The sequence below is a fragment of the Myiozetetes cayanensis genome, unplaced genomic scaffold, assembly GCF_022539395.1.
Source record: "Myiozetetes cayanensis isolate MyiCay16 unplaced genomic scaffold, myiCay2020 scf9, whole genome shotgun sequence".
NCBI classification, from domain to species: domain Eukaryota; kingdom Metazoa; phylum Chordata; class Aves; order Passeriformes; family Tyrannidae; genus Myiozetetes; species Myiozetetes cayanensis.
Genome location: NW_026088185.1, coordinates 13,465,436 through 13,487,001, shown reverse-complemented (window position 1 = coordinate 13,487,001; position 21,566 = coordinate 13,465,436). Strand labels below are relative to the sequence as shown.

At 44.9% G+C, this 21,566-nt stretch overlaps 2 protein-coding genes across 4 annotated transcripts in view; one reads left to right on the top strand and one right to left on the bottom strand.

Moving 5' to 3' along the window:
* Positions 1 to 6,104, bottom strand: part of LOC126653071 (alpha-aspartyl dipeptidase-like) — a 9,466-nt gene extending 3,362 nt beyond the window's left edge. The window contains exons 1-7 of the mRNA XM_050340605.1: positions 5,956 to 6,104; positions 5,786 to 5,874; positions 4,604 to 4,678; positions 3,987 to 4,066; positions 2,481 to 2,654; positions 1,061 to 1,120; positions 180 to 262 (exon numbers count right to left, since the gene is read on the bottom strand). Of these exons, the coding sequence (XP_050196562.1) occupies positions 180 to 262; positions 1,061 to 1,120; positions 2,481 to 2,654; positions 3,987 to 4,066; positions 4,604 to 4,678; positions 5,786 to 5,874; positions 5,956 to 6,056 (662 nt within the window). The 5' untranslated portion in view covers positions 6,057 to 6,104. The remainder of the gene's footprint in view (positions 1 to 179; positions 263 to 1,060; positions 1,121 to 2,480; positions 2,655 to 3,986; positions 4,067 to 4,603; positions 4,679 to 5,785; positions 5,875 to 5,955) is intronic.
* Positions 6,101 to 21,566, top strand: LOC126653070 (cytochrome P450 20A1). 3 transcript variants are annotated; one of them, XM_050340601.1, is made up of 13 exons: positions 6,101 to 6,255; positions 6,851 to 6,900; positions 6,986 to 7,152; positions 12,053 to 12,198; positions 12,867 to 13,034; positions 13,701 to 13,779; positions 15,442 to 15,557; positions 15,973 to 16,027; positions 17,387 to 17,507; positions 18,323 to 18,434; positions 19,069 to 19,133; positions 20,954 to 21,043; positions 21,213 to 21,566. In XM_050340601.1, exons 1-13 carry the CDS (start codon positions 6,184 to 6,186, stop codon positions 21,361 to 21,363), a joined length of 1,392 nt encoding a protein of 463 aa, XP_050196558.1. In that variant the 5' UTR covers positions 6,101 to 6,183; the 3' UTR covers positions 21,364 to 21,566. The 3 variants fall into 3 exon arrangements, with proteins under 3 accessions (XP_050196558.1, XP_050196559.1, XP_050196560.1); XM_050340602.1 differs by having other exon boundaries at positions 6,169 to 6,228; XM_050340603.1 differs by lacking the exon at positions 6,101 to 6,255 and adding an exon at positions 6,545 to 6,753.

Genomic DNA, 21,566 nt, shown 5'->3' with positions numbered 1-21,566 from the left:
GTGTTGTCATAGTGTCTGCTCCTTTGGAACATAAAACTACTCATGTTTTCCCCAAAGAAAAATGGAACCAAGGGATTAAGTAACTTCTGATGTGGGGGACAGGCAGCATGTGCCAGGAGCCTAACAGAAGCTTCTCTTCCTTTCTGTCTGAAGGATGATCATTCAAATGAAGCATTTACCTCAAAAACAGACGTGCTCCTGTCACTCCTTGCAGCGTGGCTTTGTCTCCTTCCACTAGCAGCATCGCACCTTCCCGCAAGCCCTAATGTAGGTAGAAACATTTAACATGATTTTCAAGCTATTTGAGAGGGTAGAATGCTTGTCACAAACAGGCCAGTCTTAGTGCATCTCACCATCACTACACCCCACACTTCCTCGCTTACCTTACAAAGATGCAAAGACAAAATTTGGTGAGTTATCTTGTTTTAGAAGCTGATTTTCTTGTTTATTTCAGTTTTCACTTTTAAAGGAGAACCCATTAAGGAGAAGAGGAAAGTGTGTTTTTTCCCTCAGTTACTTCTACTACCCCACCATTCTTATATCCAGTTTGGGCCAAGCAACAAGCCACCTGGGTTTCTTAGAGCACAAACTTTTTACTCCACGATCAAGCACAGGGACAGGAAACACAGAGGTCCCACTTCCCTAGACAAACATAATGAAATGACATATATTCCACTGAATGTACAAATTCTGAAACTGTATTAGAGATTACAGTTAAGAACATCTGCAAAAAGATGAAGGTATTGTACCATCTGCATGCACACTACCCCAGTGTACAATATATGACTGGTGGATAGTGACTGGGAAGATCAGAGCTGCCTGAAATACAGTGTTTAGCAACATAACATGCAGTATGCATTTCATTTACTCTAACCCATTTTCTGCAAGCAAGCAAAACCCAAGGTTGAAGCTCTTAGCAAGAATATAATTAGCCTTCCACGCCCCTGCTCTGTAAGGCTTGTCAGGCAGGGGAACCCACACTGAAGGCTGGCATGAATGCATTTAAAGTGTTTATATCATGCTACAGCCATGAGCTTCCTGACTGAGAACTGCTACTCACCAGAACTGGAGGGGTGTTTGGTTCTTCATGGTATTGGCGGATTCTTTCCTCTCTTGTCTCCTGCAATAACGATTGTAGATTTAGCTTCCCAGGCCGTAAGTTAGGACTTGGAGTTATCCAAGGAGCATGACACCAAGCAATTTCATAACATTAAACAAAGCAGGCACTTCTCCTCAAGCAGAATGGAGTGGCAGATTGACTCTAACCGATATGTATTTTATCCTTCATCTCCAGTGGCAATTTACAGCAGGTTGATCAGACAGAACTCACACAATCTCAAACCAGAAAAGCCTTAAAACGTATTTCCACTCAATTAATCCTTTTTGTTTGTTTCTTTGTTTGTTGTTTTTTTATTACTATCTCTGTGTGCACTGGGAAAAGTTGGGGAAGCAGATACCTGAGGTGCCACCTTCATGAAAAAGGGTAGTGAATCATCGATTTCCAGTGATATTAAATATTTGCTTGTCTTCAAGTAGGTATTACATTGAAGAATTTTCCTTCTACCATGTTTCCTGAGGTTTGCTGCTGAACTGAGCAACAGTAGTTAAAGAAATCAAACCAGAAGGATTTATGGGTAAGAAAACACAGGAACACAGCAGGGACTTGGTACAGCACAGAGCTTCCAGCCTCCTCTCAGAAAAATAGCAAAAGTTATTTATAGGGAGAAGACTGCCTGCTTATCTAATACTGGCTGATTAAATGAATACCTACAACTTCAGCTAAACTCTAAAAGCACACCCATGTCCGCACTCTCTACATTGTTCCCTAAGTCTTAATGCTTCCTCTAACCATGAAATTTTGATTACAAGGAGGAAAGTACTGGGGTTGATAAAAGATGCACCACAAAAACTGTTCTCTGAGGAAGTAGCTGACGTGCTATTCAAAAAGCAGCTCCTCCATACGTGTCTCTTTGTGCTTGATGGCTTAAGTGTTTTTCTTTCAGCTGTATTAGTGCGTGTGCCTGCGCAGGACTGGACATTGGAGGGTGTGCTCCCTGCAAGGACACCAGTACCTAGGCATTTTCTTACACCACAGACTGCCTGCTGTCTCAAGATCTCCCTCTTCTGATGGTTCCTTCAGACCCTCCAGAACCACAGTGCATTGCATCTTAACATTTTAGGTTTTTCTTTTTTAATTTCCCCACTCCATGCCAGGTATCACGCCACAGTATTTCAGGCATTGCAAAGGTTCTGTTTGTGAAAAGCACTTCGTTCCCCCTCAGTAATACTGTTGCCAACTTCTCTTCCCACGCAAAGAAAAGTTTTAGAAGGAAGTAAAGTGTTACTGCCTCACTGGCATTTCCAGTTTTTCTAGGGAGCAGCTGTTTGATATTCTGTAGCTTTGTAAGGCCTCACAAAGGCAGGCTATGGTTACATCTCGCACCCTGGTTACTGTGTTAGCTCTGGCTTGCTTTACTTACACCCATGTGAGTGCTTTTAACATCTGGGTCCAGGTAGTGGGGGTTAATATTAAAAGGAACTAAACCTAGGGCCTGCAGGGAAGGTGGATAAACAATTGGCATGTCATTGGTGGTGTTGATGCTGATGGTAGCAACGTTAGTTCCCGCACTGGATCCCATGTAAGGAATCCCATCCTGCAAGACAAAAGCAATGATTAGTATGCTGTATCACAACTAGGAACTCCATTTTATAGCATTTTCTATCAATCATCAGAGACTCATCAGTCAGATCAGACTTAGTTCATTTAGCTAATCTCACTGCTAACTTTACAGGTGAAGAGCAGAAGAATAAGAATTGAGGTTCTGAGGCGGACATTAGTTTATCTGTGTCAGAGAATTAGCTGCTGCACGTCCTGTACTCACAGCTCTGCGACCCCATCACAAGAGAGAATTTAGAAGGTTGTCAGTGCATATACTGGACTTCACTATTGAGAGAGGTGAGACTTGTCTACACTGCAGTCACAGGATTTACCTGACCTAGCTTTTAACTAGTTTCTAAAGAGAGTAGTCTATCTGAAGTTAATGTAATGTTATCACAGCATCAGCTTAGCAGTTCCGTGACCAGCTTAGCGCTGTTTCGGTATTAGTACTGAGCACTAAGCTATACATGGAAGAATGCCACTGAAGTGTGCAAGTTCACAGGTAATAAAAATTTGTAAAAATAACCTATCTTGAGAGAATTGGTGCTAATATAACCAAATAGTTATCCAGGCTTCACTGATATTTGAACACTTTCCAGATTTTCTGCCCACAGCAAGCATTACATTTCTATATGTTAAGACAAGCCTAGCTAACCTTTCTTCTTGGCAGCTGGGCTTACATAAATCTGCCTAAAGTAATTTACAGTTCCACATTGCTAGTGGAACACCTTTCTTCTGTTCTCCTCCAGAGATGGTGTATCTTTACTGTGCCTTACAAGATTCACAAGCCGGAATGCGGCTGCTGAGCAGGGCTCAATGGCACTCCCATCTCTCAAATCCAGGGAGATATGCAAAGTAATGCAATGTAATTTTCAGCATCAACAGAACACTGTCTAAAAGGCATGTGTGGATCCAACTTTATCTTTAGTTTATTAGCAGACAAGCTATAACATGAACACATCTATATCTTCAAAAAGACACAAAGTAGACATCTCAAACTGACATAGACTAAATCCTGCACTGCTCCTCATTGATATTTCAAGTTGAGGGACTTATTTCTAAGATTCACAGCATTGTACATCTCAAGGTCTTGCAGTCCTACATCTAGGAAACTGTTCTAGAAAGGCAGACTGCTGACCTTAGTCATTTCAATGACTTAATGACAGTTTTATATGGCCACAGTTTTGAGTTCATCAGATTGCCTGAGATGGCTCAACTTTTCAAGTATATTAGAAACAAAGATGTAGAATCAACTTGGATTTGTCTAAACAAGAGCTTATGCATTAAATCCTGCCATTCAGATTTGCCCAGAGTCCTGTAGTTTTACCTCAAGAACTCTTTTCCTGATCTCATGTATCAGACTGTTGTCGTAAAGAGCTTTCAGAAGACGGAATGTGTTCCCACCTCCTGCAGAAAGAAAGTCCAGCTTACTTAACATGTTTCACCACCAGTTTTAATTGAAGCCTTTACAAACCTGGCAGGCTCAATGAGTTCTGTGCTCTATTCATGGTACTATCCTGCTTTGAGCAGCAGTAAAACCAGAAGCTTTGCAAGAACGGTTATTGGGCGGGCTATGGGCTCATACCCTTAGTCCTTCTTGTAAGGCTGACACTGGCTGTTTAGCTCTTTTCTAATACCCAGGAGCATGGTATTTGGAATAGATCTTCTTAGGTTTGATAAAGTGATGATACAGCTGTGATGATCATGCTTTTACATTGAAGTACTGTTCAAATTAATAATTTGAAACTAAGGGAAGATCCATTAATAAATCTCTCGTACTTCCCTGCCTACCACTAAATTTAGGGTCTTCAGTCTCCCAATTAAAGTACTGTTTTCTGTAGTTTCTAATAATTTCTAGGCCCAACTTTTTAATTGTTGGTCTATTGCAGGACTATTCAAGTGCCCTACATAAACCATCAATGGGAAGCGAGAAGTAAAACTTACCAATAAATATTGCTTCAGATTTCCTTACAGCTTCCACTGGATCACAAGATTCGTGAATGCTGTCCAGCCCATAACCTTAAATGAAAAAGTATTTGCCTCTGCCACTTCAATCTGATGGAAGAATGTGGTATGTTCAGTCTCTCCCTGCCCACCCCCTGCCCCCCACCCTAAGCCAAATTTTTTGCCAGACAATGAGGGAAATTTCAGAGAACTCTACAACATAAAACAGAGTGTATGTCCTACATTAGTGCAGAGCTTCTGCATCCAGCTGTACCAAAGGAAATGTTTGTTTTGTGGATATATGTGTTCAGCGTCTAAGAGCAGAGTGTTTCACTCAGCAGGTGCAGGCTGAGACACAACATTACCAGGTAACTAGAAAATAAGGAAAAAGCTGTCAGTCTTGAACTTGGCTGTGCTGAAGTCTGATAAGATGTGCCATCATTGGTCTATCATTACTTGTGCAAATATCTAATCTGAGTCTTGTTTCTGTTAAAATGTGTAGCTTTCACAGATTTGCCTTGTTGGGGTTCACTGAGTACAAGAAGTGTCAGGTGAGTTAGAAGAACATGGACATTTGAGAGCAGCAACCTTTCTGCAAGTCAAAGAGCAAAGTGTGCTGCCTAGGGAAGCGAGTACCAATTATTACTACAATAACAGGTCCAAAGTTATCCTCAACAGTGATAGATATTGTGTGGGGATGTTGCTGTAGGCTGCTCTGCAAAGATCTTTGCTCCAAGCAAAACTATCTTGCTGTTCATTGAGGAACTATCTGGCTGGTTGAAGTTTTTACAATAATGGTCTTCACACCAGTGGTTGCACGCCTTGAGCATATACGGCAAGAAATGTTCCCTCATGTGATTGAACTTAGTATTTAGGAATAAAATATTCCTCCCTGAAGTGGGTAGAAGTGTTAGCAGCAGGATTTCTTCTGGAGGCCTCTAAAGGATCTACTTCTAGGCAGAAGTCTGGAGACGGTCCCGCTGCTCTCGCTTCCATTGCTGACCCATTGGAACGCAGCAGCCGAGCCAGCCCCTCTGCAGCGCCGCGCCCGTTCGTGCCCAGCAGCACCGACCCCGCAGCGCGGGCGGCCCGGGGGTCCCAGCGCCCCATCCCCGCACCCGGCCGCGGCTGCGGGAGTCCCGCACACGGCTGGCGTGTCCGCAGCAGCCGGGCCGGCCTTACCCAGGCTCTCAAACTTCTCCCTGGCGGTCCGGGCGTAGGCGTCGCGGTCGTGCAGGGCGTAGGGAATGAACAGCACCCGCTTCACCTTCCTGGCAGAAAAGAGGGGAGAGAGCGGTCGGCGCGACCGGGGCGGGGTCCGGGAGGGCTCCCGCAGCCCCCACAGCGCTTACTGCCCGAGGAAGCTCTGGATGTGCTGCTGGCAGTGGCCCAGGTACCCCCCTCCGTGCAGGGTGGAGTTAGACACCAGCAGCAGGCGCCGCGGGCCCCCCATGCCGCCCGAGCCGAGCCGAGCAGTGCTCCGTGCCCAGCCCAGCCCAGCCCGGTCCGCCCCTTCCTGCCCCGCCGGCAGACCCGGGGTGGGGCTGAGGCGCTGCCGCTCCCGCCGCCCCGGCCCGGCCATGCTGGACTTCGCCATCTTCGCCGTCACTTTCCTGCTCATCCTGGTGGGCGCCGTGCTCTACCTGTACCCGGTAATGCTGCCGGCGGCGGGGCGGGGGGCGCACGGCCTGGCCCCTGGTGCAGCGGGCGGGGAGCGAGCGGCCCAGCCGGCCCCGGCTCCATCCCACATCCCACGGCCCCGGGCTTGGGCGGTACCCCGTGCCCGTACCCCGCGGGGACGTGGCAAGGCCATCGGAGCTTTCCCTGCCGTGCGGGGCGTTCCCGGGGCACCGCACCCTGCGGCTCTGCTCCTGCTTTCCGCGCTCCGGGAGTGAATCCCGCTTAACAAAGGCGTTGTCTGCTCACTGTGCAGTTTTCCAGTTCTCCAGGGCAAAATCTGTGTGTAAGATCCCACACTGCAAACCTGACCTTTTAAATCTTTACACAGACATCTTTCATCTAACCAGATGAATAATCCTGGTTTAGCCTGTGGGACCAGGCACACGCTTGCAGTTTATCGGCTTAGCAGGTCTGAGGCCTGCAGATACAGCATATCCAGCTTTTGTTTAATGTTTCTAAGTAGTGCAGCAGTATGTGTGTGAAAAATCCGTTTTTCTTGCTGAAAAGCTGTGGGGCTTGTTTAAAATCTGAAGTTCCTATAGATTGATGCATTTCCTTTTACTCTAGGCATCTAGGCAAGCATCAGGTATCCCTGGGCTGGCTCCAACTGATGAAAAGTAAGTCACTTCCATTTCCACATTGATCAAGTTCAGCATTGGCAGAGGATGCTGTTCATAACCAGATATCCTCTCTGTTCCTCAGGGATGGCAATCTGCCAGATATCATTGCCAGCAGCAGTTTACATGAGTTTCTGGTGAACCTTCATGAGAAATATGGCCCACTGGTCTCTTTCTGGTTTGGAAGGCGTCTTGTTGTCAGCCTCGGCTCCATTGATCTCCTGAAACAACATATTAACCCCAACCGTTTGCGTAAGTGCCCTTTGCATTGTCTTGGAGTCCATTTGTTCTGGCCTTGCTGGGCATTCTATGTCAAAGGAAGTTGAGGTTTCATTCTAAGTTGAAAGAAAATGAGAGTATGTTAGCAGTTGACAAGGTGGTTCAGGTATGGCTTTGCTCCTGCTTACTGGACTTGAATATCAGTGACCAAGAGTTGCTGCTGTCCAATGGCCATCAAGAAATCAGTGCACTTTTGTCTTTTACCATCTCTCTATAGGCAAATGTTTATGGAAAGTATCATGCTCATTAGTCACTTAAGAGAGCAAGGTGAAGATCCTGTAGCCCCTTGGCACACCTTTTAAAGGCACTTTGAAATACAAGAGGGGAAACTTTGCTAAATTAAGTCTGAAAACAAGTGGGCTAGTTCACAATAACTGCATTGTGTAGTTCAGCGTAGAGGTTTTTTAAACTATTATTGGAAGAAGTTTTTTAACTTTTCTTTTTTTTCTTTGGTGTGTAGAATTTTGTGCTGAAAACCTTTTAGTGATCTTCCAGTCTTGCAGGTGGTTGGTGGTGCTGGTTGATCATCTTAGTCCTGGGAGGGTATTTTCATTTATGGTGTAAGTCTCTTAGGTGGGTGTTTTGCTTCCTAAGGTGATCACAGTCAGTGAGTTAACTCAGTTGATGTTTGGGTTTAACCTCTTGCTTTTGTGGTTTTTATCTTAAAAGGTTGAATGAGGTGCTGGGTGCACACCTCTGACCTGATCCTGTAGGCTGTCTTTAGGCACAGGCAGATATCTCAGATGATGTTATGCTGGGGTCAGGATGGGTAAGCTTCATATACAGTTGCATGACAGACTCAAAAAAAATATGGTTACAATCTGGGAAAGGAGTGGGAGTTAACGAGGATCAGCAAGACACAGTGGATAAGGATGACACTCCAGAAGGTGGGAAACCACCCTGAAAGATCTAGATGTTCTCAAGTGTGTTTGGGGGAAATTAAGCAGACAGTCACTTTCTCAAAGCTCAGAGAAGTGATGACAGGCCCCTGAGCAGGCAAATTCTCAGAAGTGTTCTGAATTTGGGAGTCTCTGAATACCAAAGAAAGATAAATACAGCACCTGGACTTACATGCAGGAAATTAAGTGACCCAGGCAGCTACAGACTAGCCCAGCATCCTGCTATGCCAAGGGCTAAACATATATTTTCAAGCATGAGGATGAATAGGATGTATGTTGTACCTTGATAATTAGACTTCTAGACAAGGAAAGTGATAGAACTGTGTTTCTGTTAGGGTTTCAGTTCAGAATTTGCTTGGACGCTATGTGGGTCATCAAAATGGCATAAGAGAAATGATCAAGGAAGGAAAGGTGGATTGTCTTGGTAAAATGAGGTGATGTACTCCCTTTTAACGTTAGCATCCTGTCCTGATGGCATTATGTGGTAATCCTCTGTCACCGCAGGGAAGCAGAGTGAGATGGTTATCCCTGAGAGCTGGGGTAGCAGGAACAAGAAGGGGAAGGGAAAAAGCAGGCTCCATCAGTTGCCCTCAGTTCAATCATCGCATGGCCATGGATGAAAAAGGAAAGGGTACATTGAGTCATGTGTTTTCTGTAAAGAGAGGAAAACATCTAGACTGTTGCACAAGATCAATGTGAGCCAGACGTGGAATCCTGCGTGTGGCTCTAACCTCTGTACTCCAGCATGATGTTGAATAAAACAAGTGCAAATAAAGGCTGCCAGTGTTCTCAGAGAAGTGGGAAGCCAGTCGTGCAGGAGAAGCCAGGGAAAGTATGTTCAGCCCAGCAGAAGGAAGAGTTTATGGGGGGTCCTCATAAAGGCAGCAGCAGCAGGCTTGAGAAGGAGGGTTCTCATAATCTCAGACCTGAAAAAGCAGCAATATTAGTTGTATCAGTTTTTTCTTTTTAGCATGGGTGCTTATCAGAAGTGCTCAAATTTTATTAGAGGTGATGATTTTTACTAATTGTATTTCCTGAAGTGTTGAGGTATAAACAAACATAGCTGAGTAGCTGTAGCAAAACCCTTCCTGTACCATTTCTTGCAGAGTGGGAATAGGGGTTGTGGTAGTTCTAAGCCATGAACTGGTTCTGGGTAGCTTGCAGTTTTGTTGGAGACATGGTCTCACCTGTATCTGTTCTGTGCAGGCAGTGCTGTGGGACAGGAGACAGCCCACAGTGGACTGTGTTATATCCAACTCCTGACTCTTCAGCCGCACTGGAACACCCTTGCCATCTGACTCTTCCTTAGTCTGCTGGGGTGGCTGAGGCCAGGGCTCACGTGTGTGTCACAGTTATGACCAAACTTCTTGGAGACAGAAAGAGAGAGGTGCAGATAGTGCATCTCAGATCAGAGCCTTGAAGTTGAACTAATTGCATTCATGCTTATTAATGTTTCCAATGTCAGGAGACTTTTTCCCTTATGCTTGAAATAGTGTTTGAAATTGGTGTGTTTTCATGGCCTCTTAAAACTTGGTTGTGATTAATTTGCCAGGAGAATTCAAAGGAAGTAAAACTTTGCTGCTGATACTGGTGATTCCCCTGAGTGGCTCTGGGGAAGCAGTCCAGGCCTGCAAAGAGTGTGGATGTGAAGAGGGTGGACTAATGCAAGATTGCCAGGAGCATTCAGAGACCCACTTGGAAAACTCCCATGAGTCGATGTTGCATTTTGAGTGGGGACAATGAATCTGAAGCACACTGAATGCTGGAGATGGAACTATGGGTCCTGACCTGTCTGAGAAGGACAGCTTCACTGCTGTTCTGGAACCATTTGTACTGTGTGGCTTCAAAGGTCCTTTCCATCTCTGATGTCCAGTTCTGCTTGGCATCTGGCTTGACTGTCCAGTTAGATCTTTTCTCCATAGTTACTTGAAGTGGTGTCCAGGACCACTCTGAGGTTCTTGGGATGAGGGAGGAGATTTCCTTATAAATGAATGGATCAATCGAAATTTTGATGTGTTTCACTAAGAGCACTGAAAATGTAACCCTGGAGATACTTTCAAGACAAGGACAAAGGAAGAAGTCTGTGAAAGTGCTGGCAGAACAGAGCTCTCTTCAGAGGCAGTTTGTGCCTTGTGGAGTCACTGGCCTCCTGCAGCTGTGGAGAAATGGCCATTTCCCAAATGGTGCAGAGCCAGCCCTCAGCAAAGGGCAGCCTGGGTGCTGCAGCCCTGAGAGCACAGCAGTGAGTATATCAGTGGTGTGGGACTGCCAATTTGGACTAGGGACAAGGGGAGTTAAGAATGGAGCCCTTGGCTGATCCAGCACCTTGCTCTCATATGCACCAGGAAAACTTTGCAGTCCCAGCAGGTGTTGGTGTTAAGCATCCTCTGGCTTCTCTAGATGCTTCTGCTTTCTGGATTTGCTGTGTGGGCTTTACCACCTGCCGTGTGTCTTTCTGGCTACCCAGTATTGTGCCAAGCTCTGCTAAGGCCAGTCAGCAGGGAACTGTGGCATGAATAGCAGCAGCCACTCCATGACAAAGTAGCTTGGAGGAGGAATTGTCAGCAGCAGCTAGAGTCACATAACAGCCTGCTCCACGTGGAGAGCCACAGGTACCATCTGCTGTGCCAAAAGACACATGCTCATACTCCTTGTAATTCTAAGTGGGAAAGAGGGTGAGATCCAGAGCTTAAAAACATTGAAAGGGAAAAGATGTGAGAGAAAAACATTTAGGAAAGATTACCATATTCACGCCTCTGGCCTTGTTAGCTGCTTTTATGCCATTAGGTAGTAAGTCCTGTGCAGGTGGAATTATCTCTTCTTGTGTGTTTTTCTAGTGGCATAATGATCTCTGCAGGGAATCCTAGATACATCCACAGCTGGTAGAGTCATATGTGTCTTGCCCAGCCTCAGTGTTTTCTGATGCCTCAGAGGTTTCACTCTCCATCTGGGAGAAATAACAGAGTGTGATTTTCCCTCCTGAAAACCCTGATTGCTGCTTCCAAATAGTTCCTTAAAGATTCTGCCAGTTCTGCAAGACCCACTGAAAGGTTTACAGAAAGGGAAAAACATGCCATGCTTTTTTGCACCGTTTTGCATTGACACCTAATATACTTTAGCAAATATATTAAATAGAGGTCCCTGGTAGTGAAATGCAGAGTTAAAAATCTAACTGAAGTGAGTCATGGATATGGAAGTTATGTGTTTTTGTCTAGTTTGTACACTGTTGCAAGTGTCTGTGTGGAAGAAAGATGGAAAGAAGACAATTAGCAGTAGAAAGCAATCATCTATAGCTTACTGGGGTACTGTTTTCTGTAAGAGCTTCAGAGCTTCTCTGCTGGAGGCAGCCCTGGCAGAGAGGTAGGTGCTGGTTTGGGAAGAACTCATCAGCAGGGAACTTGGCGCTTGCAAGAGAAATCATGCAAGGAGAGTAGGATATCAAGTAAGGTTGCTGGGGCTGTGAAGCAAGGGAAGGAGTGCAGAGAGCAGCCTCTGGCTACATCTCTCATGTGAGCTGATATTCCTGAGTGCTTAGCCTTGATCATGGCAGAAGGGCACACCAGGTGTGAAGGAGTAATGTGCTAAAGGGGCTGCAGGCCAGGCTGGAGAAGGAGAAGGACCGTGCCGTACTCAATCTTGTCACCAAGTCAATGGCACAGCCACCTGGGAACTGGCAAACTGGGAACAAGCTCTGAAGGCATTGTTACTGAAAGGGTTACTTGGCAGAGCCAGCAGGCAAGCTCTGCTGGGAGAGCTGATCACAGGATGGCACCCTGCCCCAGAAAAGAGACCTGATGAGGTCCCAGCCCACACTGAGCAAGAGAAGCTCAGCACCCCAAAGAGACTGTTCCTAGGGGAAGGAGCTGTGCCTTGCTCACTGCCCAGAAGTAGCAGCACCCAGTTAAAGAGGTTGCTTTTTTCATCAGCCCTGTGTAGTGTGACTTTTGAATGGTGTTTCCTCTATTTGCTTTCAGTGGATCCCTTTGAGACAATGCTGAAGTCCCTCTTGAGGTACCAGTCCAGCCTGAATGGGGATACAGGAGAGAGCCACATGAGGAGAAAACTGTATGAAAATGGTGTGACCAAGTCCTTGCAAAGTAACATTGCTCTCATCCAGAAGGTGCGTCACTGCCTTTGTACAGCAGAGAAGCCCTGTGTGGCTCACAGGGGAAAGTTTAGTGAGAATGATCACTGCATTTCAATTAGTGCTGGAACTGTAAGCATCTAAGACAGCAAACAGCCTCTACCTATTCAAGCACAGTGTGAATATTTGGTTTCTCTTAGCTCCAGTGGGTCAGGGGGAAGGGCTGAGCTTGGTTATTTTTCATGCCAACATACCAGATGCAGTTAAAGATACTGCAGCACCTGGATTCTAGATACATTTTCACAGGACAGGAGGAAGGAGCAAGGAACCAGCTATTGGGACCACAAACAGGTGAAGAACTGTTCTGTTGATTTAGTCCAGCAGCCAGAACATGATGTGTTTTCCCAATCTGGAGCTATTAGTGTTAAAGGGTTTAAGGTTTGTTTTGTGACAGAGTGAACAACAGAGGAGGGTAGGGCTGCCTTGTTGGGAGAAAACCTTGAAAGAGGCAGAAGATTGGAGGCTAAAATGTTACTGTTTAGGTTAACAATGGAAAGAAAACCTGAAAAGGGTGTAGCTTCATGCCATAGCCATGAAAGTGTGGTCTGCCTTAGGAACTGCCTTAGGGTGGGAATGTCTCCAGGGGATGTTTGGTAAATAGACTGCTGATATTACTTCTAACTAATGGTTCATTCCCTCTCAAGCTGTCAGAAGAGCTGCTAGCCAAATGGCTCTCCCTGCCCGAGGCACAACATGTGCCGCTCTGCCAGCACATGCTGGGCTTTGCCATGAAGTCTGTCACACAGACAGCGATGGGCAGCAGCTTTGAAGATGACCGAGAAGTCATCCGATTCCGCAGGCACCATGATGCAGTAAGTGTCACGAAGAGCCAGGAAATCTCCTATTATGTATTTCCAAAATAAGAGCACAGAGCTTGTGTCTGTGTGCAGTTTAGTACAAGCTATGGCTGAGACTTTAAGGGCTCTGCCTTAACTGTCTCAAGCTAAAACAGTTAGGAAGATCCTACTGCTGGTCCCGCTGTCATTAGTCTGAAGTGTTTCTAAAGGATCCATGGCTATCAGAAACCTGGAGCCAATGGCAGTTGGGAGATTTTTGGTACCTAAGTCAGTTAAACTCTCTTTGAAGTGCCAGTGGAACTTCTTTTTGAAGATCTTCTGAATGCTCTGTGACATTGTGGAGAAGAGAAAATCTGAGATCTCAAGCTGTATCCACATGTGAGGATGTTAAATCTGCTGGTGGTAGGGCAGGAAAGAAACAGTTCCATCTCCCGTTTCAGATTCCCATGCCTTTTTCCCCTACTGTTGTGATTACAGTTGTTTCATTTCCACTTAATTTAAGCTATAATAGACATAGTATCTGAAATGGGATGTGGTGTCCTAAAGAGGAGACCAGTTCCATATTCACGGGAAGTCTTAATTTTATTTGGTGTTTTCATTTTCCTGAGTAGGGAAGAATGGAATAGTCCCAGCAGTCTCAGCCTGTGGTGAATGATGGTACTGTTCTCTCTGTCATTTCAGATCTGGTCAGAGATTGGGAAAGGTTTCTTGGATGGGTCTCTTGACAAAAACATGACTAGGAAGAAGCACTATGAAGATGGTAGGTTCCTCCCGAAGTCACGGTTTCTTCCCACTCTGATTAATAACTTAGGAGTTATCTGGTCTATGGAACCACTTAATTTGCCCAGCTGTCTTGGCGTTTCTTCAGAGTTGGTCATCATGCCATAAGCTACCAGATGTGTTGTGCTTACTCTCACATAAGATCATTGTTTTGGAGTTGAGTGACAAGCCTGCCATTACTTGAGAAGTCTGTAGGACTACAACTCTAGTTCCAGGCCTAGTTCTAGGGTCTGTCCAGTCTGAAGAGTGATAGAGTTGAAGTATCAGGGCATGCTTGCTCCCTTCCTCTTCTGTTCCTTAGTGTCCACTTTTGACCTCCCTTGGAGGCAAGCAACTGTGCTAGGTGGAGAGAGATGGAGCCGCTTGATTTGGCCTGTGTGGGCATCCATATGATGCATCTTTTGGGGAATGTGCTGCCAGACAGTCACTCACAGGCTGGATGACACAAGTACAGAGGTGCTGCTATGAGGGATACGTTCCATGGGACAGCCTCTCATGTGCTCTTACAAGGTAACATGATTTTCAGGTCTGTTATGGCAGTACTTTTGTTTCTCCTTTATTTTATAGTAAGTTATTTTATTTTTTGGTTGTCCTGTCTTTTTTGTTCTTAATAATTAAACCCTTTCAGTATTAATAAGATATTAAACAAAAGTAGCTTAGATCTGGAACTAAGGATTTGCTTGTAAATCCTCCAGACTCAGTGTTTCCTTGCTTATACTGCTGGTTCTGTGGGTTTCAGAACCTGAGGACAACTACTGCCCCATTGAAATGGATTCCTCCCGTGGTCACTCCGTTCCTGAGATGTGGGATGATGATGCATTAGGACACAATTTCACATACACCAGACAGTGAGGCTTGGTGTTAAGTGTTGCTGGCCTTCCTATGCAGAGAGGATGAAAGAAGGGTAGTTCTAAGACAAAGGGGCTGAACTGGGCCTTGGTAAATGGAGTTTCAAATCCATGTTCTCCTTCATGGAGACTATCCTTTTCTTGGATAGTCTTCAGATGGTCATTTAAATCAGGCAGCCAATGGCATCTAGGTCCTTAACTCCCCCTGGTTCTCACAACAGTCACCAGGAGTTGGGCACTCAGACAACTTCAGAGGTGTGGACTCTTTGTGACAAAACCCTCCCACATTTTCCCCACCTCCCTCTCTCTGCCTATGCAGACTCTTCAGCACAGAGCCATCCTCTTGCTCCATGCCTGTAGAACCTCTGGCAAAAGGGGCACCATCAGTGACTGGAGGTGCTGTGGAACTGTAGTAATTGTAGCCCTCCAGGTCAGGTAACCAGTGTTATGTGGCTCATATGTGTTTTTATGGAGGCTGATTAAACATGTTCTCTGATGGTTCAACACTCTAATTTGACTTCCCCTTAAGTGATTTCAGCTCACAGAGTGCACATCTTGGTTATACCTGTAAGGATGGCTTTTTACAGGCAACCTGTGCTATTTGATTCCTACATTTTCAACTAAATTGGAGATGCTGCCTTCCGAATTGACAGTAACATGTAACAGAGGCTGCTTCTGTAACTGAGCCCAGCAGGGACAGCTGGTCTGAAAATCTGCTTGAAGAGAAGGATTTGCTTCTCTGCAGCACCAGTATGACCAGATTTTAAAATAAACATTTCTTTTTTGTTCCAAAGCTCTGGTGGAGATGGAATCCATCTTAAGGAAAGTTACAAAAGAGCGCCGAGGCAGATCATTCAACAGGCATGTGTTTGTAGACACCTTGCTGCAAGGGAGCCTGAGTGACCAGCAGGTCTGTGCAGCTGTTATGTCATTACACAGTAATGGAGTTTTGATAAAAGGGCAAGTTATTACATTGTAGCCTTTGATTTATGTAAGTTTTTGCATCTTAGCTCAGATTCTTCACTAAAGCAGCATTTCTAGTTCTTTTTTCCACTCCTACAATGTTTAATTGCATTAGATTTTGGTAGCTTTCCTTGCCACTGCTTCATAGCTATTTTTATAAACCAGAAGTATGTTAATATTAAGCATGTCTCATGTGCAATTCCTGTGGAAGTTCTATAGAGAGTTCAGTCCATGTCTTCTAGATTTATATCCTGCTCTTTGCACTAAAGGGATTTCATGTGCTTGAGTGGAGAACGTGCCACTTCTTTTTTAGCTTTACAGTCTTACAGTGTTCATTCTCTGAAGTAGATTTTGTTTCCTAGATTCTGGAAGATACAATGATTTTCTCCCTGGCAGGATGCATAATCACTGCTAACTGTAAGTACAGACTGTAGTTAACTTCCCATCCCTACACTCAGCTGCCTAAAACTCTGTGTGAGGACATGAGACTTATCCTGGGCTAATGAAAAATTGTATTCATCATTCTCTTTCTCCTGAACTACAAACATACAGAAGAAGCTTATTTTTCCATCAGGCTCTTGACACAGCCTCACAGCTATTGAACTGAAACCAAGCTGTGTTTGACAGTCTTTGCAGTCTTTTGGTGAACCTCAGAATTTCTTCCCATTGCTTTTTTGCTTGCACTCTTAACCCCAGAGAACTGATGCTCCATTTGATGAAAAAGCACCAAAATGTATAACCCACAAAGTTCACATAGTAAAATAGGTTCTGGCACATGGGAAAGAAATTATAGGAGAATGTTGGAATCTGCCTGGTCACTTTGAATTTCTGGAGGATGGGTATGTTTCATGTATGGAGGATGTTTAAAGGAGTACTCAGGGATTTGTGCAAAGATTATGGCAAAAAGATACAAATGAAAATACAAATTGAAGCGATGTAAAATACCTTATGATCGGGGGGTGGTTATCTGGCCCTGTGTCTCAGCCAATGGGGCTGGGACTCCAAAGAAAACCTCTAAGGTGCATCTAGGTGTTAAACAATGTGGAAAATAAATTAGGCAACTATAATAATACTCTTCCTCAGGGAATATCCTCTCCAAGTACTCTAGGAAGACTGTCATTTTAAGGGGCTTGAATACACATGGATTCCAGATAGTTCTCACAAACAGACATTTCTGAGTGCTAGAAACATTTCTTTGTAGCTTTACATCCTACACACTTACTTCTTATGCAAGGTTTCTTTTTCTTTCTGCTATTGAAGATACCTTGAGTACTTCATAAAATAGATGTAGCGGAGACAAGTGCTGGCCAACCTGCTGCAGAGAGTTCCTTGTCAGGGGCCCCAGGCGTTGGCTGGCTGAAGCACTTGCCTGAGCTGTGCTGGGGAAGCCCCCAAATAAGGGAATTTTCTGATGCTTTGGACAAACCAGCCTTTCGTTTCCATGGTTGGTCTAATAACGCTGATTCCCCAGGACTTGTTGGTCTGTATGGTCCCTTTGCCAGAGCTGTGAGACTGAATGACTTTGTCTCCTGCACAGATCCCTAAGCTCCTCACAGCATCAGAAAGAGAGTTTTAGCTTGCAGGGTCTCGTACTACACAGGAGTTCAGTCTCTTTTGCTGCCACTGAACAGAGAATCAGCACAGCCTGCTGTGAACAGAAGTCACCCTTTTTTAGGTCAAAAAGTAATGCTGAAAATACAGGAAGTAAGAAAACTGAATGCAGCTTGTAAAGGATTGAATATTCTCGGTCCATTCTTGTCTTGATTTCTTCCCCAGTGTGTACCTGGGCAGTCTATTTCCTGACAACCTCAGAAGATGTCCAGCAGAATCTCTACAGGGAGGTGGACCGTGTTCTGGGGAAGGGACCAATTACACTTGAGAAAATTGAGCAGCTCAGGTGGGTCCTATAGGAGGAACTGCAGACCAAGGCTGTGTCATTTGGTGTGGGCCAGGGGTTTCACATGGAACCTGATGCCTAGTCTACTCTGGGCCAGGAGAAAGCATCCAAAAGCTACTCCCTTTTTTTTTTTTCTGGAAGTGATCAAACCACAGGATGACTTGCAACACAGAGAGAATCTGCTGTAGGACTCCAGACACAGGGGCCAAGGTGCTCATTTCAGAGTGTCTTTTGAAAACCCTTTAGGTTCATTGGTAGAGGAAAGCACAGAATCAGTACCCCGACTGCCAGGCCAAAATTTGTTTGCTTAACTGTCTTGTTTGGTTTCTGTTCTAGTTTTCCAAAAGTAGAAGTAATCAGTCATTTTCCTGGTTGGATTCATGTTAGACGTCTTTAGAGAGAAAACAAGGACCAATCTTCTTTTCAGAGGACTACAGGATGATGACTGGTCAACAGTGTGCCTTTATTTTTTGTGAATCTGTTGGCTTAACTGGGTCCATTTTGGTTTTTGGACTAGTGTTAGAGGTGTGTGGGTTTCCTGCTGCTTCTTATATGGGTGAGAGATCCAGGAAAAGGGCTGGTGTGTCTATGCTTTTTAGCAGTTTTGGTTTGGTTTAAAATCTCAAAGAGATTTCAGTAACCTTCCATAAAAGCTGTTAATGGGATTTAGTGCTTCTTGGAAAGCTGGGACTCCTGGCTGGAAAAAAAATGAAGTGCCTCCAAATGCAGCAGGTGACTCAGCTCTCCTTGCTGCCACAAAGATGTGGACAAGCTTCTCTGGGAGGGTTAAACTAACCGAGTGTTACTGGTTGCAGATACTGTCGGCAAGTCCTGTGTGAGACGGTGCGAACAGCAAAGCTGACTCCCATTGCTGCACAGCTGCAGGAGCTGGAGGGCAGAGTCGACCAACACACTATCCCCAAAGAGGTAGGGCCCTGCTGGGAGCACTAGGCCACTCCTTTCCTGTAGGGGAGTTTGCTGTCTCCTCTTTTTCCTGACTAGGGGTGAGGCTGCTAGGGGTGAAGACTGTTTCTTCTGACACTGTTCAACCTGAGTAGCTGTTTTGTCATCTGAAAGTACAGTTTAGCTCAAAGTTTGCCTGCAGTCCCTCTGCAGGAGAGGCTCTGGAAATTCATAGTCTCTTGTTGAGCAGATTTGCTTCCAGTTCTGGGTCCACCAGGGATGAATAATCTTTTGAAGGGGCTTAGGGGCTGAGTTGTGCATGAAAGAACATTGTTTCAGGCCTGATCGTATCAGTCATCGCATCACCTTCCACTGCAGAGAATAAAGTACCCCATTCCTACATGCCAGCAAGAGCAGAGAAATGGGGTCAGACCCTCTGTAACCACTAACAGTCACAGCATGATTCTTAGAAGTTGAAATCCTAACATCTGGGCATGGATTATGGAAATCTGTAGATGAATATAGTGTAATTGTCTTCTTAATCCACCTAAATATGAGTAGTCTACAAAATAATCACCATCCAGCAGAGCTGTCCAGAGGTGTCTTTAATTGTGCATTTCTTTCTGCTTTGACATAAATGTTGTAATTTTCTTTGCAGACACTTGTGCTTTATGCTCTTGGTGTGATGCTGCAGGATAGTTCATCTTGGCCATCACCATACAAGTATGTAGAATCGACTTATTGCAACTAATTCCTTTCCTTTTTTAAATTAGATCTTAAAGCACAGCCTTTTAGGCTGCAGGGCCTGCCTTAAGCAGATTTTGGAGATGAAAGCGAGTCTGTTAGAAAATCAGTTTATTAAGGTTTTGGGTTGTTTTTCTCCATGGATATGCTTTTGGGGCAATTAAAGTCATGATCCTCCCATGCTCCAGTCTGCCTGTGCGTGTGTTAGAGTTTAATAAAAACTTTTTTTGTGCACACACAAAGAGCTTCCCTGGAAAATGCTGGTAAATTCTGTTAAAGCTTTTATGTGAAACAGTGACTTGAATGGCTTTGGAATCACTGCTTGTCATCATGAAACAATGATACAAGAGAGGAAATGTCAGTCTGAAGTTTTGTTTTTTCAGGGGGAAGGGAAATGCTGTCTCATTATTTCTGTCTGTGAAAACAGAACTGGATCCAGGCCAGTGTTTTGGAGGTTAAGGAAAAAAATTGCTGTAGCTTCCTGGGGCCTCCAGGTGGCAAATATTAATGTGCATCTGAGTTACTTCACTTGGGCTGGGAAAAAATGTGGGTCAGTTACTCTAGACAGAGAGAAAAGACAGATGAGATTTAGGAGAAAGAACAGAGCCTTTAGAAGAGCATTTGTCTGGTCCTGTAAGTGTAGCTCTTAAAAAAGGCTCAGGCAGTGATGCACCACTCTACAAGCACCTTGGCTGGCATTGCCTACTAGCATAGGACATGAATGTGTTTAGGTTTGCTGAGGCCTCGTGGGAGAGACAGTGAGGACTGCTGTAAGCAGTGTGTGTTTATTCCAGGAAGGCTGGGGTTGAGCCTGAAGTAGATGTGCATTTCTGTGACAGAGACAGGAGATCAGCTCTGTGTGATGCTTTCACCTACCTACTGTACAAAAACACTGTGCACAGCTGTTTGCCCTCCCTATTTTTTTGCTAGGCAGCTGCATATTCTCTCCTATTACAATATCTGTAATTTGCCACTTTAGGAGGAATGTAAGTTTGATGCTGCTTTTCCTGAGGGTCAGCACCCACATGCCCTTTCACTTTGTTAGAAGCAGAGCTTGGATGTTTAGGCAGGGAAATGAAGGCTTGAAGAATTAAGCAGAAAAGTTTAGCAGAAAGGGAAAGAACTGTCTTCCATCTACCCATCAAATTCTATGTTTAGAGGTGGGGTTTTTTGTAATATTTAAATTGAATTATATGTTGTTAGTCTCCCTTGTTTTAACTCATGCCAGCCCTGGATAATAGTTTTCTTACAGCCTCTACCATCCTAAAGCTGGAAACTACTTTTCTCACTTGAATGAGTCACTGGCTTCCCTCCCCCAGCACATACACATACACACACCAGATGCTTGAGGAGAAGGGTGAGGGGCAAGGAAGAATGGGAAATATTTTTGGAAGTGAAGAAGGAAGGGACTCAGAGGGAGAGAGGGAGGGAGGCAAATGAGACTGTGTGTGCCCTGGAGGGGAATAGAGGGCAGGTAGCAGCATTAGCTCAGCTGTGTACTCAAGCTAAATACCCACTGCTGAGGGGTAATGCATGTTAGTCCCAGCCCTGTCTCGCATTAACGGAGTTTATCAGCATTTTGACCAAGATGGGACAAAGCTGACCAGCTGGGAACATTAATGGAGCGGATGCACAATTGGCTTCATATATTTGTGTGGAATTACGCAGCATGATTTAAAGAGAGCAAATTAGTGAGATTCAGTATTTTGTTGCTAGCTTCTTACTCATGTGTGCCCATGTTTATGGGGAAGGGATGCTGTGCCTGAGCAGAAAGCCTTAGTGTGTTTTGTTTTTTATAGGTTTGACCCAGAGAGATTCAATGAGGAATCAGCCATGAAAAACCTGTCCTTGCTGGGTTTTTCAGGAAGCCAGGAGTGCCCTGAGCTGAGGTGAGCATAGTGAAGGGGGTCTTTGGGAGTCTCTCTGGCAGACAGCAGGGGAGGTGCTTTCAGCATCTTCCTATTACTGCTGGAACAACCTGTCCAAGCTAGCTGTTGTCCTTTGGCACATGTACATCATAGCAGGGTTTTTATTCTTTTCTCCCAATTCTTCCCTCAGGTTTGCCTATATGGTGACTACAGTCCTTCTGAGTGTCCTGGTAAGGAAACTGTATCTCCACCCTGTGAAAGGACAAGTCATGGAGACAAAATATGAACTGGTAACCTCACCGAAGGAGGAAGCCTGGATAACGGTGTCTAAGAGAAGCTAAGAGGAAGCAAAACAAGGGTTTAAAAGTGCCAGTAGTGAAGTTCTGAGCAAGGGTCTTAAGGAGAACTGTGCTGGCACCATGTTGACTCAGCCAAGGAATTTTACATCCATTTTTTTTTACCTTCCACGTTCTTAACCACATGCCTATCTCGGGTGCCTTTTCTAACTCAACCAGTAGTCATATTAAAGTAGATTTAATCTGTA

What these genes read in the sequence shown, in the direction of transcription:
- LOC126653070 (XM_050340603.1), top strand. Translation starts at nt 6,631, where the DNA reads ATGAATAATCCTGGTTTAGCCTGTGGGACCAGGCACACGCTTGCAGTT. An exon ending in ACATTGCTCTCATCCAGAAG is followed by an intron (nt 12,199 to 12,866) that starts GTGCGTCACTGC and finishes TTCCCTCTCAAG; the next exon opens with CTGTCAGAAGAGCTGCTAGC. An exon ending in TCCGCAGGCACCATGATGCA is followed by an intron (nt 13,035 to 13,700) that starts GTAAGTGTCACG and finishes CTGTCATTTCAG; the next exon opens with ATCTGGTCAGAGATTGGGAA.